Source organism: Vipera ursinii (assembly GCF_947247035.1).
Source record: "Vipera ursinii genome assembly, chromosome: W".
Taxonomy (NCBI): domain Eukaryota; kingdom Metazoa; phylum Chordata; class Lepidosauria; order Squamata; family Viperidae; genus Vipera; species Vipera ursinii.
In genome coordinates, this window is record NC_139522.1 from 37,645,069 (window position 1) to 37,663,681 (window position 18,613).

General features: G+C 45.7%; 1 protein-coding gene across 1 annotated transcript in view; it reads right to left on the reverse strand.

The window, feature by feature from the left end:
• Positions 1–6,869: 6,869 nt before the first annotated feature.
• The window catches only part of LOC310648256 (nucleolar transcription factor 1-like), a 254,864-nt gene continuing 243,120 nt past the window's right edge, over positions 6,870–18,613 (reverse strand). The window contains exon 21 of the mRNA XM_083376002.1: positions 6,870–7,001. Coding sequence (XP_083232128.1) covers positions 6,888–7,001 — 114 coding nt within the window. The 3' untranslated portion in view covers positions 6,870–6,887. The remainder of the gene's footprint in view (positions 7,002–18,613) is intronic.

The following is an 18,613-nucleotide window of genomic DNA, read 5'->3' on the forward strand; positions in this document are numbered from 1 at the left end:
GCTCCTGTTTCATGGTTCGTGTCTTGTTTTGCTCTGTTTTATGTTAATAAATTTGGCAGGCTTAGTTCCAGCCTCTTGCCGTTTGTAAAGGGGTTGTCCCTGCCTTTTCTGCACGGCCGGTAGTAGGCTGGTATAGAACAGTAGAATAGATACAAAGCTAACTCCTGAATGGTATGAATATACTTGTTATATTTATGAATATGTAAAACACATCTAGACTTCATTAACAATAACAATAACAAGTTGGAAGGGACCTTGGAGGTCATCTAGTCCAACCCCCTGCTCAGGCAGGAAACCTTATACCATTTCAGGCAAATGGCTGTCCAGTCTCTTCTTAAAAACCTCCAGTGTTTTAGCATTCACCACCTCTGGAGGCAGGTTGTTCCACTGGTTAATTGTTCTAACTGTCAGGAAGTTTGTCCTTAGTTCTAGGTTGCTTCTCTCCTTGACTAGTTTCCATCCGTTGCTTCTTGTCCTGCTTTCAGGTGCTTTGGAGAATAGCTTGACTCCCTCTTCTTTGGGGCAGCCCCTTAGATATTGGAACACTGCTATCATGTCACCCCTCACTCTTCTCTTCGTTAAACTACACATACCCAATTCCAGCAACCGTTCCCTATATGTTTTAGCCTCCAGCCCCCTAATCATATTTGTTGCTCTTCTCTGTACCCTTTCTAGAGTCTTGACATCTTTTTTACATCATGGTGACCAAAACTGGATGCAGTATTCCAGGTGTGGCCTTACCAAAGCATTGTAAAGTGGTATTAATACTTCATGTGATCTTGATTCTATCCCTCTGTTAATGCAGCCTAGCACTGTGTTGGCTTTTTTGGCAGCTGCAGCGCACTGCTGGCTCATATTGAAGTGATTGTCCACTAGGACTCCGAGATCCCTCTCACAGTTACTACTATTGAGCAAGGTACCACCTATACTATACCTGTGCATTTGATTTTTCCTGCCTAAATGTAGAACCTTACTTTTTTCACCACTGAATTTCATTTTGTTAGATAGTGCCCAGTGTTTGAGTCTGTCCATATCCTTCTGTGTCTTAAGCCTATCTTCTGGAGTATTGGCTATTCCTGCCAGCTTGGTGTCGTCTGCAAATTTGATGAGTTCCCCATCTATCCCCTCATCCAAATCGTTAATGAAGATATTGAAGAGCACTGGGCCCAAGATCAATTTTATCTGTTGGAGTCCAGATATATGGGACAATTATTTTTCACCCCAATGGATGTACAAAGGGAAACTAATCCCCACCAGCACTAGCTTAGTGGATGTTCTTGTAATATAATTTGCTGAAGCAGCCACTGCCATAATACATTTTGCTATCTCAACACGGGATTTACTGAACGTAACCTTGAGTTGATCTCCAAGTTAAGTCCCTATTTTCTATGCATCTATTATTAGGCAGACACGGGTTGTTGGCCATTTGGAAAATGTTTAGGAAGGCTGAAGATACAGAGACAACTTAAAAAGGTCAACACAGCATAATTTCATTACATCTATGGCTTTCATTTGATGAACTAAATGTGTTTACTTAGTTTCGTATTTTATTTGATTATAGTTTTGGTGGGGGACCTGTTGATTCAAAAAGTTCTAGTATTTAATGGGTGGATCCTTCAGTGCTGATCATAACACCATCTGTTAATGTTACAAATTGAGAACTGGCAAAATTGACTATGACAATATGGTTAGACTTGCATAACATATGCTTTTTTTCAAATATGTAATTTGTAGTTTAATAGTGAACACAAAACCTTTCTTACACTGAAAGCCATTTATGAACTCAACCTGAACTCAACTTTGCATCCATAACCTAGCCTATTCATAACTTTACCTTGATGTACTTACTTCTGTATTCACTGTGGTTTAAAATGCAGCAAATAAAAAGAGTAGCATTATGAAAAAATGCATTTTTCCTAGAGCTCAAAAGTGGGACCATTTGAAACATCTATTGATTATAAACTGAATTATAAAAACTGGGAGATGTGACTGAACTATGATTATAGACGTTTGGGGTTTTAACACTGCTTTACTTTCTAAAATTTCAATACTTAAAGCATAGTAAATTTTCCTCAATTCCCTTCCTCCACAAGTGTTTGTAGAGTAGAAAAAGCAACAGATCACCCAAGAAAATCCTAGTCACTAAAGATGCTTTTCACTTTACTGACTTTTGTTACATCTGTTAAATGTTGCTCCTTCACTTATTTGGAAAAGTACAGTTTGCATATCCCAGAATAGAGGTGACAGGATGAATTCAGTGTATTGTGTAATTTAAATGATACCTTTTCTCTCAAAAATGTAACTTGTCAAATCTCCTTTAGCTATTCAGGAGGGCATAGTCACTAAGGTACTGACACTTTAAATACTAGAAACTTTCCCATCTAACTTCATAGTTCACTTTTAAGCTTGTCTTTACCACCTTGAGGACCAGAAACTGTAACTATATTTACGTATAGCGTATGTGCATGCACAAAAATGCATTTGTCTCTGTGTAGGATGCATATCCTCTTGCATGTGGCAAACACACATTTGTAAGGCGAGGGTCTATAACAGGTTATCCAAATCACACTTATTTGGGATGCAGGTACTCCCCTCAAGTGATGAGACTGAAAAAATATGGCGTAGAATTTGTTTCTGCTTGCACATCCAAATACAGAAAGTTCCTTTGCTCACTTGCTTGTCAAGAGATTGCAAGTCCATTTACTGTACAGTGAGGGGAAAAATTATTTGATCCCCTGCTGATTTTGTATGTTTGCCCACTGACAAAGAAATGAACAGTCTATAATTTTAATGGTAGGTTTATTTTAACAGTGAGAGACAACAACAAAATCCAGAAAAACGCATTTCAAAAAAGTTATAGATTTCCATTTTAATGAGTGAAATAAGTATTTGACCCCTTCACAAAACATGGCTTAATATTTGGTGGCAAAACCCTTGTTGGCACTCACAGAGGTCAGATGTTTCTTGTAGTTGGCCACCAGGTTTGTACACATCTCAGGAGGGATTTTGTCCCACTCCTCTTTGCAGATCCTCTCCAAGTCATTAAGGTTTTGAGGCTGACGTTTGGCAGCTCGAACCTTCAGCTCCCTCCAGATTTTCTATGGGATTAAGGTCTGGAGACTGGCTAGGCCACTCCAGGACCTTAATGTGCTTCTTCTTGAGCCACTCCTTTGTTGCCTTGGCCGTGTTTTGGGTCATTGTCATGCTGAAATACCCATCCACGACCCATTTTCAATGCCCTGGCTGAGGGAAGGAGGTTCTAACCCAAGATTTGATGGTACATGGCCCCGTCCATCATCCCTTTGATGCGGTGAAGTTGTCCTGTCCCCTTAGCAGAAAAACACCCCCAAAGCATGTTTCCACCTCCATGTTTGATGGTGGGGATGGTGTTCTCAGGGTCATAGGCAGCATTCCTCCTCCTCCTCCTCCTCCTCCTCCTCACACGGCGAGTTGAGTTGATGCCAAAGAGCTCAATTTTGGTCTCATCTGACCACAACACTTTCACCCACTTCTCCTCTGAATCATTCAAATGTTCATTGGCAAACTTCAGACGGGCCTGTACATGTGCTTTCTTGAGCAGGGGGACCTTGCAGGGGCTGCAGGATTTCAGTCCTTCACAGCCTAATGCAGGAGTCACCAACCCCCATTCCATGGACCGGTACCGGGTTGCAAAATGGAAGCAACTGGTCTGCACAAACAAGGAAAGCCCCATCCACAAGATGCAGTTAACAAAACCACACACCCTCTGGTCTGCAGAAAAACCTCTCTCCATGGAACTGGTCCCTGGTACCCAAAAGGTTGCAGACCTCTGGCCTAGTTACCAATTGTTTTCTTGGTGACTATGGCCTGAGCTGCCTTGAGATCATTGACAAGGTCCTCCTGTGTAGTTCTGGGCTGATTCCTCACCGTTCTCATGATCATTGAAACTCCATGAGCTGAGATCTTGCATGGAGCCCGGGACTGAGGGAGATTGACAGTTATTTTGTGTTTCTTCCATTTGCAAATAACCACACCAACTGTTGTCACCTTCTCACCAAGCTGCTTGGTGATGGTCTTGTAGCCCATTCCAGCCTTGTGTAGGTCTACAATCTTGTCTCTGACATCCTTGGACAGCTCTTTGGTCTTGGCCATGGTGGAGAGTTTGGAATCTGACTGATTGATTGCTTCTGTGGACAGGTGTCTTTTATACAGGTAACAGGCTGAGATTAGGAGCACTCCCTTCAAGAGAGAGCTCCTAATCTCAGCTCGTTACCTGTATAAAAGACACCTGGGAGCCAGAAATCTTGCTGACTGATAGGGGATCAAATACTTATTTCACTCATTAAAATGCAAGTCAATTTATAACTTTTTTGAAATGTGTTTTTCTGGATTGTTTTGTTGTTATTCTGTCTCTCACTGTTAAAATAAACCTACCATTAAAATTATAGACTGATCATTTCCTTGTCAGTGGGCAAATATCATTTCCTTGTCAGTGGGCAAATGTGCAAAATGAGCAGGGGGTCAAATAATTTTTCCCCTCACTGTATAGTCACCAAATGACAATAGCTAATCCCTGCCTATATTGATACTTGGACAGGAAAGGTAGTGAGACATAATTTTCCTTGAGTCTCCAACATTATCCAGAGAAGGAAACAGCAAGGAAAATGTTGTCCTGCGACAATCACACCCTTCCTTTGTGAGGTTCCCACTTTAACCAAAGGAAAAATCAGGAATGAATGGTGGCAGGATGGCTTATGGTGCTTTTATCAGAGAAGAGACACTATTTGTCCCACCCCCATGCCCCACTTTTGGTCACTAGGGTTTATAGGACTGAAAATTTCAGAACTTTTTTTCATGGAGGTGGGGAAGTAAAATACATGTCTTAAGTCTACATCATTGTTTAAACACTTCCCAGGGATGTGTTCAATCACACCTCCTATAGTCCTGGGCAGGATCCCCAAACCACTTAAGATTAACAACTTTTCTAAATCATATTTAACTGGTTGTTGACTATAACTTTAAAAATGTGGAGACATTATTAGAACAGGAAGTTTTCCAATAAAAAACAAAAAATGTGAAGAAACAAAATAGAGGAAATTTTACAAATTTTAAGAAAACTTTTAAAAATTAACTTGTCCAATTAATGGTAGGTTACAATAAACTAGTTCCCATTTTGAAGACAATAACTGTTAATGTTTTCAAATGTACTGGCCTGTTTGGAGATGGTTTAGTACCTTCTTCCCAAACCTTAGCTTTTTTGATCTCCATCCTTTCTTTTTACTTGATGTAGCTATGAAATTCAAGATTGGAATCTTTCACTTCTAATATCATTTAACTTTGTTTTATTGTAATACCTAGATATAAAATATAATTAACTTCACCTGATTTAGAAAACAAGCTAGGATTCCTATTTTTGATTTATACTCTTAAGATAGTTTCTCCTAATTCATAGCCTAATTTGCAGAACTTCCAGAGATATTTAAAAGCCATGCTAAAGAAAACGGGGTTGGGGCAGGAAGAGAGAATTCATGTACCAACAGCCTAAATTGGCCTTTTCCTGACACCACATTTCTGTCCAGAGTTGAATGAAAGTTCAGCTTAACATGTTTAAGACCTGTTGGACAAAAGCATACATCTACATTTCTTATACATAGTCTCACAGAAATCATTTTTCCTCAATATCTTAAACTACTGGATTCTGCTTTGGGTATGAGACATGTGAAGAACTTAATGTCAAAGAGGGAGCATTTGTTAAAAAAGATGGTTGTCTTATGTGGGGTGTGTGTGTGTGTGTATTTTATATATATTATATACATATACATACACACACACACACACACACACACACACATGACACATATGATCCCCCAAACCAACCACCCCTCCCCAAAGACAGTCAACAAAATGCCCCATTTTGGTACAATTATTGGTCACTTCATCAACCCAAAGCAGGGGCTGACTACTACAGTCTTTGTCCAAATGCTGGTCAGAAAAATGACAGAAAAGTCCACCAGCAGCAAAATAAAGTCAGTCACTTGGAGTTCTTGAAATTCTTGCCATCTTCAACAGTATGCCAAGACCCCTTTGCAAAAAAATAATTTTAAAAAATCCTGTTCTTCAGTCCCTCTTCTATCCCTTGACCCTCGCAACATACTCACACAAAATACAACACCCCCCAACCCCATTTCCCTCAGCAGGAAACACTGGATATCCAGTATGTTCCAGGAAATAGCTAAGTGCAGCTGCAGCCATTTTGTTTTTTCTCTCTTTCTTTTGTCAAAGTGTGAAAGATCAAGACTATACAAGATTGTCCATTTTTAGGAGAGATGGGGCTCACTGGCAAAGTCCACAACTTCCCACAGCTTGTGCTCTTTCGAAACCCATCTCTCCTTGGCTGTTTGCTGGGGTTGATGGAGAAAAAAGGGAAAATGTCTCTCATGCCATGTTGTTGTTGTTGTTGTTAAAAAGAATCTGTATGAAGTCCCAAGCTGGTGGCTACAACTGGTGGTTGGAAGAGGGACGGAGATGAGAGGGGGGGGAAAGGTAAAGGGGCCTGGATTTTGCAATGACCCTTGTCATCTCTCATAAACAGAGATGAAGGGTGGGGGGGTGAGAGAGAGGATTATACAATACAATTCTCTCCCCACACTATCATCACCCACCAAAAAAGAAAAGGGAAAAAGTACAGCCCTTTGCTGGTTGTCAGCTACTGTGTACCCTGCCCCCTGCTACTCTCCCCCACAGCCACACATTGTTAAATTAAAGGCCTGTGAAGAAAGGTGGTTAATTAAAACAATGATTTCCCCCTCCATTTCCTCCCCATCCCAGCTCTTCAGCTGCAATATTATTATTCAGAAAAACAAAACCAAATAAAGTATAGCAAGAAAGATGGCAAGATAAAAGACAATTCAATTGGAATCTGAATCAGAAGAGTCTCCTGAAGAGGATGAGGAACTGCTGCTGCCTTCTGATTCATTTTCCTCCTCATCCTCATCATCCTCTTCGTCATCCTCTTCTTCATTCTGGGAAAAGAAGAGGCAAGTTACAGAGCAAGTCAAGGTGGGGGGGAAGGTGGGAACAGAACAAGAAACCCACTTCCTGTAAGTCTGACAGATGGAAAAGTGAGTGCAGAATCCTGTTTTTTAAGAATCTCAGTATCTTATTAACTCTTTTAAAAGATTGTTAGTTCATAGGCTACAGACTGACAATCTGCAGCCCAAACATGGTTAATAAAGGGCTGTACTGTCTACAATTCTCTTCCCTCACTTGGCCATGCTTGTTCTGCTGATGTTAAAACATAGCCAGGAGGAACTCATTTTATAGCCCATGGGCCACATCTGGCCCTTCAGCCTGCAGCATCACTATTGGTGGGGATGGGGCATTGGTGGAGATGGCGGGGGAGGAAGGGGCTATCCTCCACAACAGACCCAGTTTCTCATGTGGTCCCTTGGGAAATTTAATTGCCCACCCTTTCTTAGATCCTGAGGGCTTGCCACCACTGTGACTCCAGGGTGAAAACTGTTCCTCTGCTGATATTATTAGTATGGATGTAGCAAATGTGATTGCTCGAAGATGGGGAAAAACAATTAAAATCTTCCATTTGGTGATCCTGTGCGTATCCTCTTCTACTCACAAAAAAGATAACCTCATTGAGTCAATTAAGAAACTTGCTCAATTTTTGTAATTTTACAGTTGGCAGAATACAGCTGTTCATTTTTCAGTGAATACATAAATCAGTGCAGTTGTCCTAACATCTGGCTCCCATGAGGCTATCCAATTTTAGATGAGTAGGAGATCAGCTATTGCTGCTCAGTAAAGAGGGAAAAGCCTTCTTCTCCATGCTCACAGGCACCCATGTTTAAAAATATACAAACATTACCCCAAAACCACGGTATGAAGTGTTTTGGTTCATACAGCTCTATCATTGTAATTCTGATAATGATTTGGTATGAGGCCCACTCATTAATGGGCAATGTTTTTTTTTATTAAAGAGTTTTACAGATACATTTTAAACATAAAAACCCATCTCCCCACCCCCACCCAATTCCCCCTCCCTCTCCCTCCCTCCCCCCCCCACTTCCCAGAGCAAATACAGGGTATTAACCCTAACAATCTTAAACTATAATATGCAAACTAACTATAATAACACTTTAAGATCTGACAACGTCTGGGGCTGCTCAACTTCTAAAATTTGCTGGGATTCTTTAACCATCCGCGAAACAACTTCTTCATCTTGTGTAGTCTCCATTTGAGTCTGACGCGCTCCTTCTTCCTTCCTTCCTTTAAATTCTGGAGATGGCGGAGGACCTGCCTTCAATACATTAGAATAAAAATCTCGTGCCTTCAAAACTGTATTAAGACGATATCTCGTGCCAGCATAATTCACCACCAAGCCTGCTGGTATCTCCCATCTAAACTGAAGCTGCCGTTTCTTTAATTCATCTGCCAAAAAAGCAAATTCTTTTCTTTTCCTTAAAATTCTTGGTGGAATCTCTTTCAAAATTAAAACTTCTTGCTCAGCCACTTTAAATCTATTATTGTAAAAAGCTTGAATAATCACATTTCTAATCAATCTCTTTGTAGACCATCACATCTCTAGGTAATTTTCTTTGTCTGGCAATCCAAGAATTGACACAAAATATTTTGTCTATATCCCCCATAATATCTTCCGCTTGACACTCCAAGATCGGTTCAAGAGCTTGTGCCAATAACTCTTTCAAATTTTCCTTTGGGTCCTCTTTCAATCCTCTAATCCTCAAAGCAAACTCCATATCTCTATATTGTATCATAACTACATCATCATCAATCTTTTCCATCTTATTTTCGGCTTCCAACATTTTAGCATCCAATCTCAGATTATTTTGATTCACCTCTTCCACACGCCCATCCAGATGCTCAATACAAACTGCAAGCCCCTGAAATGCAGCCAAAATGTCTGCTCTTATTTCAGTATTCTTCTCCTCAATAAGTTCAGCTATTTGCTGAGATTGTATTTTTAAAGCATCTTGTAAATCTTTTAATGTTAATGCAGGTGCAGGTGCCACAGGAAGCGGCATCAAAGCCTGTAATGAAGAATGCTGAACTGGTGAAACACAAGCACGTTTAGTAACAGAAGTTTTAGTTGATTTAGAAGCCATTTTAACACCCAGTTAATTTTCGTTGCGCACTTTCACTTTCCACCCTGCTTGCAACTTTGTTATTTCCCTGTGAAATGTCCAATTCTTTAAAATCACTTATTAGATTAGTTCCAAATATTTATAAGGGGTGATTATAAAAAAAGGCACAATTTCTTTCTTCTCAATCTATATAATATTTCTCCTGTCCTTTTATTCTTCCCGTTGTCGCTAACAATTCACTCCTGTGTCATCTTACTTTTCTTTCAAAGTAAACAGGAGTTAAAGTTCAAATACTTGCTGTTTCAATATTCTCCTGCACAGCTCTGCCTGCATCCAAGTAATCCAAAGTTAAATGTTGATTGCAGGGATGGTTGCAGCGTCCTGCTCTGCTCCAAAGCCTTGGAGCAGAGGAGTCCCCGAGTCCAGAGCAAATTCAGGCTACGGGGGGGCTCTCACCCTTCAACCCCCAGAATTTTAACTCTGGGGGTCTACGGGAGCTCTACCCCTACCTGAACGCTCACCCTCCCCTCTTCTCCCAAGGAGAGGGTTTCCGAACCGCAAAACAGCTGATCGTCGCTGTTTTAGCAGTTCAAACGGAAAGCAACGGGGCTGACGGCCGAAACGGCCGCCATCGACAGAGCCTTGCCACCCGGAAGATCATTAATGGGCAATGTTGAACTGAGTAAAGAATAATGGTCACTAAAACCTGCCATTCTTACAGTTTGCATAAAAGGTGGGAAGTGACTGTTTTCTCAGCTTCATCATTCGAGAGATAATGTTGGAGTTGGAAGGAGGGCTCAAGCAAGAAATTAGCCTGGATTCACTACATAAACACAAGAGGGCACGGTCTGACACACACACACACACACACACCCCAAATGCCATTGAACCTTATTTAGTCTTTACCAAGCAAAAGCTGCCAGGCTGGGGAAGATTCCTGCTACCAAGATTGAATTGCTATGTATTTCTATTGCTAATCAACTTGCCACGGAAAAGGGGGAAGGGGTAGATAATCCAGGGAGGAAACAGGATTCTAAGAAGCCGTTCATGGACAGTGAGAGCCTGCAGGAATGCCGAGGTCACTAAAGCAGGTGCTTGAATCATTCCCATAACAAGCCCAGGTTCTATGATTGGACAATGGAAGCACCAGGCGTGGGGGGAAGGGAAGCTATTGTTTAACTAAGCAATCTTTCGTGCAGGAAAACCAGAGTTGGTTTTGATTCTTCAGTTCCGAGATGTGTATTCAATAAAGTTTATCTTTTATGGCACTTCAAAGCCTTGAAGATTTCCTTTCTTTGGGTTCGCTAGTTGGACAGTTGACACCTGTATTATAGGCAGGGAATAATACAGTAACTAGTTTGAACTGTACACGTGTGGGTCTGGCTCTTCTCACATGACATTAATCACCCCAGACTCACATCTTTTATGCCTGGGAACAAAGGAAGGTTACCGGGATGGCCACAGAACCTCAAACAGGAGCAGCAGTGGGGCAGGATGTGGTGGATGCTGTTTTACAGCGTCAAGACGGAATAGAGACTAAGGTCAGAACCCTGGCAGTGATGATGCTTCAACTAGTTCAACAGATGCAGAATGTCACAGCAGCTCTGGTTGCCCCTACATCACAAGCAGCCAAAGTTGTGCAGCCAGTGTTGCAGTGTTACCATGGGGGTTTACCAGTAAGATTTAGAAGAGTAGCAGAAAAGACAAGAACCTTCATAGCTCAATGTGAATTGCTCATGGGAACCCAAGTGGCAGTGTTTCCAAATGATCATTTGAGGGTATAATTTGTGTTGAGCCTGTTAACGGAGTTGGCAGCTCAGTGGCCACTACCAATCATTGAAAACAATGATCCTATCATGGATAATTACCAGAACTTCATGGACAACTTCAGGGGCCGTTTTGGAGACCCAATATGGGGTGTGAAAGCTAGCCGCTGGATTTACCAGCTCAGAGAGGGTAACAGAAGGGACAGGCAGTACATAGCTAAGTTAGTTGCAGCTGACCTAAATTGGAATGAAGCAGCTTTAACTGACCAATTTAGATGAGGACTGGATGCTCAAATTAGAGCCGAAGGTGTGATGCAAGGAGTGCCTCAGTACCTGGACCACTTGTACCAGCTTTGTATACTCACAGACTCTTGCTTGGAAGAAATACAATGGGAACTTGGACGGCCAAGGAAACCAAGTTCAAGCTCTCACTATACAGCATTTTGCCTGTGAATGAGTTGTGGGAGGGTAGAACCCATGCAAAGAGAAGCATCAAGGAAAAAAGCTGCCACTGAAGACAGACAAAGGCAAAGGAAGTTGGCACTCTCTGACAGCCATTTTCAAGTCCCTCTAGAGATATTCAATAGGATTCAAATCAGGGCTCTGGACATACACAGAGTTGTTCCTAAGCCACTCCTGTGTTGTTTTAGCTGTGTGCTTAGGATCATTGTCATGTTGGAAAGTGAGCCTTTGGCCCAGTTTGAGTTTCTGAGGAACAGGTTTTCATTGAGGATATCCCTGGACTTTGCTCCATTCACCTTTCCCTCAACCCTGACCAGTCTCCCAGTCCCTGCTGCTGAAAAACACCTCCACAGCATTATGCTGCCACCACGCTTCACTGTTGGGATGATATTGGGCAGGTTATGAGCGGTGCCTGGTTTCCTACAGACGTAACGTTTAAAATTGAGGCCAAACAATTCAATCTTGGTTTCATCAGACCAGAGAATCTTGTTCCTCACAGTCTGAGAGTCCTTCAGGTGCTTTTTTGCAAACTCCAAGCGGGCTTTCATGTGTTTTGCACTGAGGAGAGGCTTCCATCTAGCCACTCTGCCATAAAGCCCAGATCGGTGGAGGGTTGCAGTGACGGTTGTCCATCTGGAACTCTGTCCCATCTCCACACAGGATCTCTGGAGCTCAGTCAGAGTGGCCATCGGGTTCTTGGTCACCTCTCTTACTAAGGCCCTTCTCACCTGATTGCTCAGTTTGACTGGGCGACCAGCTCTTGAACAAGTTCTAGTGCAGGGCTTTTCAACCAGTGGTACAGGTACCACTTGTGGTACATTAACAAGTGGCAGGTGGTAGGCAGCCCTGCCTAGCCAAGTGTAGTGGGGGATGGAAAGAGCCAGCACAGGCAAGGACTTACTGTGAGAAAGTCCTCTGAAGCTGCAGAGTGGCTGGGGCGAGGCAAAGGCCCCAGGCTCACTTCTGGCTCACCCTCCCCCATGAGAAAGGAGGAGGAGGGGGGCAGAGAGGCTATAAAAGGAGGCAGTGTGAGCGGGAGAGGGAGAGAGAAAAAAAGCAGCAGCCTTGGGAGGAGGTGGAGTCAGCTCTAGAAAGCACTGAAGGGTAAGAAGGAGAAGGAGGAGGAGGGTGGGGGGGAGAGGAGATCAAGCAGGCCGGCCATGAGCCAATCTAGAACTGCTGTGGCAGCCACCTGTGCTGGCAGCAGCAAACAGGCAAGAAATGCAGTGGGGGAGGGGGTGCCCTCCAAGAGGAGTGAAAAATGGCAGCAATGGCTGGAGGTGAGGCATGGAGGGAGGGAGCAACACATGCTAAGTGGAGGCTTGTCACAAGTTTATTCCAACACCATCCCCCAGAATCCCCACAATTCAGCAATTCACGGTCCGTTCCCAAAGTCTCTGCACACAATTTACACCTACAGTCCAAGAACAAGGCTCAAACACATGCACAGGCACACATTCTGTGCAACCTCCTGGCAATGCAAATCCAAGGGAGCAGCAACGCTCCAGGAGCAAGGTAAGATCTCAACCTTGGCAAAGTTCACAATGGATGACTTGGAACTTCACGGCAGAGAGTTCACCGGGAATGCAGCAAAACCCTGGAACAGAGCCGCGTCGCTGTTAGTTCGCAGACATCAAGGCAAAGAATAAAACATGAGTCCACAACAGCAAGGATTCTGGAGGAAAGTTCTGTGAGCTGTAGAGAGTGTTGCCGTGAAATACAACACTTGTTCGCGACAAAAGCCCCTCCTCACAGTGTCTCCTTAAATGGTACTCTCCAGGTGATCCTTCTGAGGAGGGGCGGGGTGCCCTCCTCCCAAGTAGTCGGGTCTCCCTGCGCTGACTCTGCCTCCTCCATGCTCGAGGATCAGGCAGGGAAGGCATTTGCTTTTCTCCGGAGCTGTCACTCCTGTGCTCCACTGCCTGCCCTTTCCATCTCCTCCCCCCTTCCTCAGTCAGCCTGTACCCTCTCTTCCTCCCTGCTTACTCTTCTGAGGCCCGAGGGACCTGGAAGTGCCTCGTCCTCATCCCCAGGTTGTTCCTCATGCGCCATAGGGACTGTGCCATCCTGCTCCATCTCCTCCTCCTTGGACCCAGGCTCCAATGGGGCCATGACACTATCTCCCCCACAGGGCCCCCTCCCCCAGGACCATGTGGACTAGGGAGTTGCGGGAACCTGGCATGAAAGTCCTGGATCAGACGAGGAACATGAACCTCGGTGGCGTCCACCCAGGTGAAGTCCTCCAGTCCGTAGCCTTTCCACACCACTACATACTGGAACTGGCCCCTCAACCGGCGGGAGTCCTGAATGCTGTCCACCTCATACTCCACCGCTCCTTGAGGGATTACCAGTCCTGTTGACGGTAGAGCTGGATGAAGCAGACCATCGGCCATTAGCAATACCAGCAATGACCGATGGAACACCAGGTGGATCTTCATGGTGCGCTGCAGTGTCAGTCAAAAGGCCACTGGATTGATCACTGCTTCGACCAGGAACGAGCTCAAGTAGTGGTGATCAAGCTTTTTTGATGGCTAAGATGTTGCCAGGTGCTGTGTAGAGAGCCAAACCCAGTTGCCCACAGCTAGTGGGGAAACATCTCTACAATGCTGGTCTGCGAGTCTCTTATAGTCCTCCTTGGCTCTCTCTAGCTGGCTTCTCACCACTTGTTGTACAGCTTGAAGCTCTTGGAGGAAAGTATCCATGGCAGGTACTGGGGAGTATGAAGGAGCCAACAGCAACAGCCGTGAGTGGAACCCATAGCTTGTGATGAACGGGGACACTCTGGTGGAGGTGTGCTGAGAGTTATTATAGGCGAACTCCGCCAATGCCAGCACCTCCGCCCAATTGTCTTGCTGCTGGTTGCTAAAACATTGGAGTTACTGTTACAGAATGGTGTTCACTCTCTCCGTGCCATCGGCTTCCGGGTGATGAGCTGAAGAGAGACACACCTGTACCTTCAGTTCCATTTGTAGCATCTGCCAGAAGCACGCTGTGAACTGCACACCCTGGTCGGACACTACCCAGTCCGGTAGACCATGCAGCCAGAACACATAGGCAATGAACAGATGGGCTGTCACCCAAGTTGTGGGGAGAACTGCACACAGGATAAAATGGGCCATTTTCATGAGCATTTCTATGACCACCAGTATCGTAGTGGCACCCTTTGATGGGGGCAAATCCATAATGCAATCCAATGAGACTGCCCCCACAGTCTCTCTGGCATGGGCAACGGCTGCAACAGACCAAGGGACGCACTGGTGACGTATTTTGGCCTGCCAAAATTGCACACACGCCATGTACCCTGACACATCATGCCGGAGTTGTGGCCACCAGAATGTCCAAGAGACCAGGTGCAACGTCTTGAAGACCCCAAAGTGGCCCAGTGCTGGGCTGTGACATTGTCTCAGGATGATGCCACGGAGGGGTTCCCCAGGAACGTAGAGGTGGTCTCTAAAATGCAACAGGTCCTCCATTTAAGTCCACATGATCTCATTTCTCCCTACTCACAATGACGAGCCGCCACGAATGGATCCGGTCACTGTACCTCATGAATCCTGACCGCTAGGTCCACAGGCTTCTCGGTGGCCACGAACTGTTCCAAGGGGATAACTGGTCTGGGCATGATCTTGTCCTCCTTTTGGGTGAACTCAGGCTTGTGGGTCAGTATGTCTGTGTGCTGGTTCTGCCCGCTAGGGACATATGTCACCTGAAAGTCGAACCTCGTGAAAAACAGCGACCATTGCACCTGTCGCTAGTTCAGCATCCGGGCAGTCTGTAGGTGCTCGAGGTTCTGATGGTCAGTTCGAACCTCAACTTGGTGGTGGGCCCCCTCCAAGTGGTGCCACCATGTCTCGAAGGTGACTGACTGCCAAAAGCTCCTTGTCCCATATGGTATAATTCTGCTCCAGTGCTGACAGCTTCCGGGAATAATAGGCACACAGGAACAAGGTGCCTGCAGGGGCATAGGCCTGCAGGAACACTGCCCCGATGGTGACATCTGACGCATTCATCTCCACCACGAATGGCCTTAAGGGATCAGGATGCTTGAGGATGGGCTCAGAGGTGAAGGCGGCCTTAATGGCATCGAAGTCCCCCTGGCTCCTCAGCACCCCAACAGAACTTCAACCCCTTTCTTTAACAGTCATGGTAGCAAAGCGGGAAACGAACGTGCGGTAATAGTTTGCGAACCCCAACAGTCACTGGATGTCCTTCACCCGCTGTGGAGGCTGCCATTCCTGCAGTGACTCCACTTTCTCTGGGTCCATCTCCACACCTTCGGGTGAGATGCGATGACCCAGAAACTCGATAGTGGTTTGCACGAATTGGCACTTCTTCTGCTTGGCAAAGAGGTGATTCTCACGGAGGCACTGCAACACTAGCCGAACATGTTTCCAGTGCTCTCGTGGGGAGGATGAGTAGATCAGGATGTCGTCAAGGTACACAACCACATACTGATCCAGCAGGTCCCTGAAGACGTCATGCATAAAGTGCATGAAAACGCTAGGCACATTGGTCAAGCCAAACGGCATCACCGTATATTCAAAGTGTCCATAGCACGTCCAGAAGGCTGTCTTCCACTCATCTCTGGCTTGAACTTGGACCATGTTGTAGGCTCCCTGCAGGTCCAGTTTAGTAAAAATGTTGGCCTGGCTGAGCCGCTCAATGAGTTCAGGGATTAGCGGGAGTGGGTACCGGTTCCATACTGTAATCGTATTCAACTTGTGATTATCACAGCACAGTTTGAGCTCCCCCGACTTCTTCACGAAGAGCACCAGTGCAGCCAGTGGGGAGGTAGAAGGCCAGATAAACCCTTTCCGGAGGTTCTTGTCAATGAAGTCCCTCAAGGCTGCCAACTCCGGTTCCAAGAGTGAGTAGATCCGCCCAACCGGCAGTTTGGCATCGGGCACCAGATCGATTGGGCAGTCATAGGGTCAGTGCGGAGGCAACCTATCCGCCTCCTTCTCCCCGAACATGGCATAGTCCAACTCTGCAGGTAAATCCAATTCCGGACTGTCCAACACACACCCTGCGCAGGTATGCAGGTGGTGAGCAGCACTCTTCTGGCTGGTAAACATCACCACCCCTGATGGCTAGATGATCTGTGGATCATGGGTCTGCAACCACTCCAGCCCAAGAACCAATGGGAAGTGGGCCACCGCGGCCATGTAAAATGTTAACTCCTCCACATGCAACCCGATGCGCGTGCGGAGGGGTATCGTCGAGGCTACCACCGATCCCAATCACAGTGTCAGACCGGCGGTATTACCTGCTGCTGGGGAATGGCCCACTGTGTGGCAAAATCCAAGTGTATGAAATTGGCAGTGGCCCCAGAGTCCACCATGGCCACGTCTCTCTGACCAGGCATGGACACGCTCACTGCGAGCATGAGGTGTTTCAAGGTAGTTGGCTGTGGAGGCTGAGGCCCAGCCTATTGAGCCCTCTAGGTTGGGCCGTTTTCTGCCGCCGATTTGGTCGCCTTAGCAGGATACTTGGCCACCATATGGCACTGTCTGCCACAGTACAAAGCCCTCTGTGGCCCTGTCGATCCTTCTCGGCTTGGATGAGGCACGGTCGGGCGGCCCCCAACTGCATGGGCTCTTCTGGCGGTTCCAGTGCTGATGGCTTCTTGGCAGGTGCCAGAAACACCTCCATCCGTCATTGTGCTCGTTGTCATGAGTCAATGCGTAAACACAAATGCATCAATTCCTGAAACATCGGGAGGCAATCGGTGCAGGCCAACTCATCGAGCAACTTGGATGAGACGCCTTCCTGGAACTGGTCCATTAAGGCGGCTTCGGTCCACTGGAGGTCCTGGCTGACCACCCAGAAGTCGCTGATATAGTCCGCAACTGGCCGCCACCCCTGCCGCAACTCTCTCAGGCACTGGTTTGCCATCTGGGCCTTGACCAGGTCATCAAACATGGAGTGCAGCTGGTGGCAGAACCTGGCATAGTCATCAAGCAACGTGTTGGGCTGAGTCAGCAGGGGAGTTGCCCATCAAGCTGCTGACCCCGCCAGGAGGCTAATCATGAACCTCACTTTGTCCTGGTCATTGGGGAAGTCCTCTGGCCGGAGGCTCATATATAACTGGCATTGTCCTAAAATGCAGGGAACTGAACCAACGAACTGTCAAATATATCTGGAACCACCACGGGGCATTTTTGGCACAGCCAGGCAGGGCCGGCTGCTTGCAGCTGGGCGAGCTTCGTCAGTTATAAACAAGATGCAAGGTCCATAGTCCAGAAGTAAGGTCAAAGTCCACAGGGCAGAAATATGATCTAAAGCAGAGTTTGCAAAGGGCGGGGAAGTGTGTGCTGAAGCAAAACAATTGTTCCCGATGAAGATACCCTTCCCCAGCCTCTGATTAAATCAGCTCAAGCCAGGTGTTCCTTGTGAGGAGGGGAGGGGCAGCCTCCTTGCCAGCAGCCTCACAGACCTCCTTTGAGCTTGCATCTGCTGCACTCTTCATGCCCTTGGACTGAGTGGGGGAGGCAGCTATTCCTCATCAGAGGGGATCTGCTGCCTCTTATCATTACTGCCTGTCTGCAGCTGATCCTCCCCTGTGTTTATGAGGGCACGCAGCTCCCCGTCTGGTTGACCACCTCTCCCAATGCTGGCAGGGCATGAGACAGCATCGTCCTTTGGCCCCTGGACTCTCCAGACATTCCAGGAGACATGCCATCCTCATAGGATGGTCCCGGTTCCAACTCCTCCTCCAAACCGGGATACAATGGGGCCGTAACACTAAGAAGCAAGACCCACATTTTTCAGACCAAGCGTTGAGGTCCCAATGAGAACCGTCCACAACTACAAAGCCCTTCATGCCATTACAGTGAGAGACCATTACCCACTACCACTCATATTGGACTTATTGAATAGATTGCAGTGTGTGTGCCTATTTACCAAACTGGACCATTGAAATACATATAACCTTTTCAGAATCAATGAGGGACATGAATTTTTGATGGCATTCAACACTAGGTATGACAAATTCAAATACACCATGATGCCATTTGGGTTAGTAAATTGTGGAGCTGTGTTTTCTAGATTTATGAATCATTGTTTTCTGAAATAATTGACAAATTTGTGGTGATTTCTCTGGATCACATCCTAATCTACACTAAAGTCGAGAATCTGCATGACCACCATGTGCGAAAGGTCTTAAAAGAGGTTATGAGAAAAATCACCTCTTTGTTAAATTAGTGTCAGATGCAAAGAACCAGGTTCCCAAGTGAAGGATTCAAAATTACTGATATATTGCTCGAACTTACAGGTGAAACTCGAAAAATT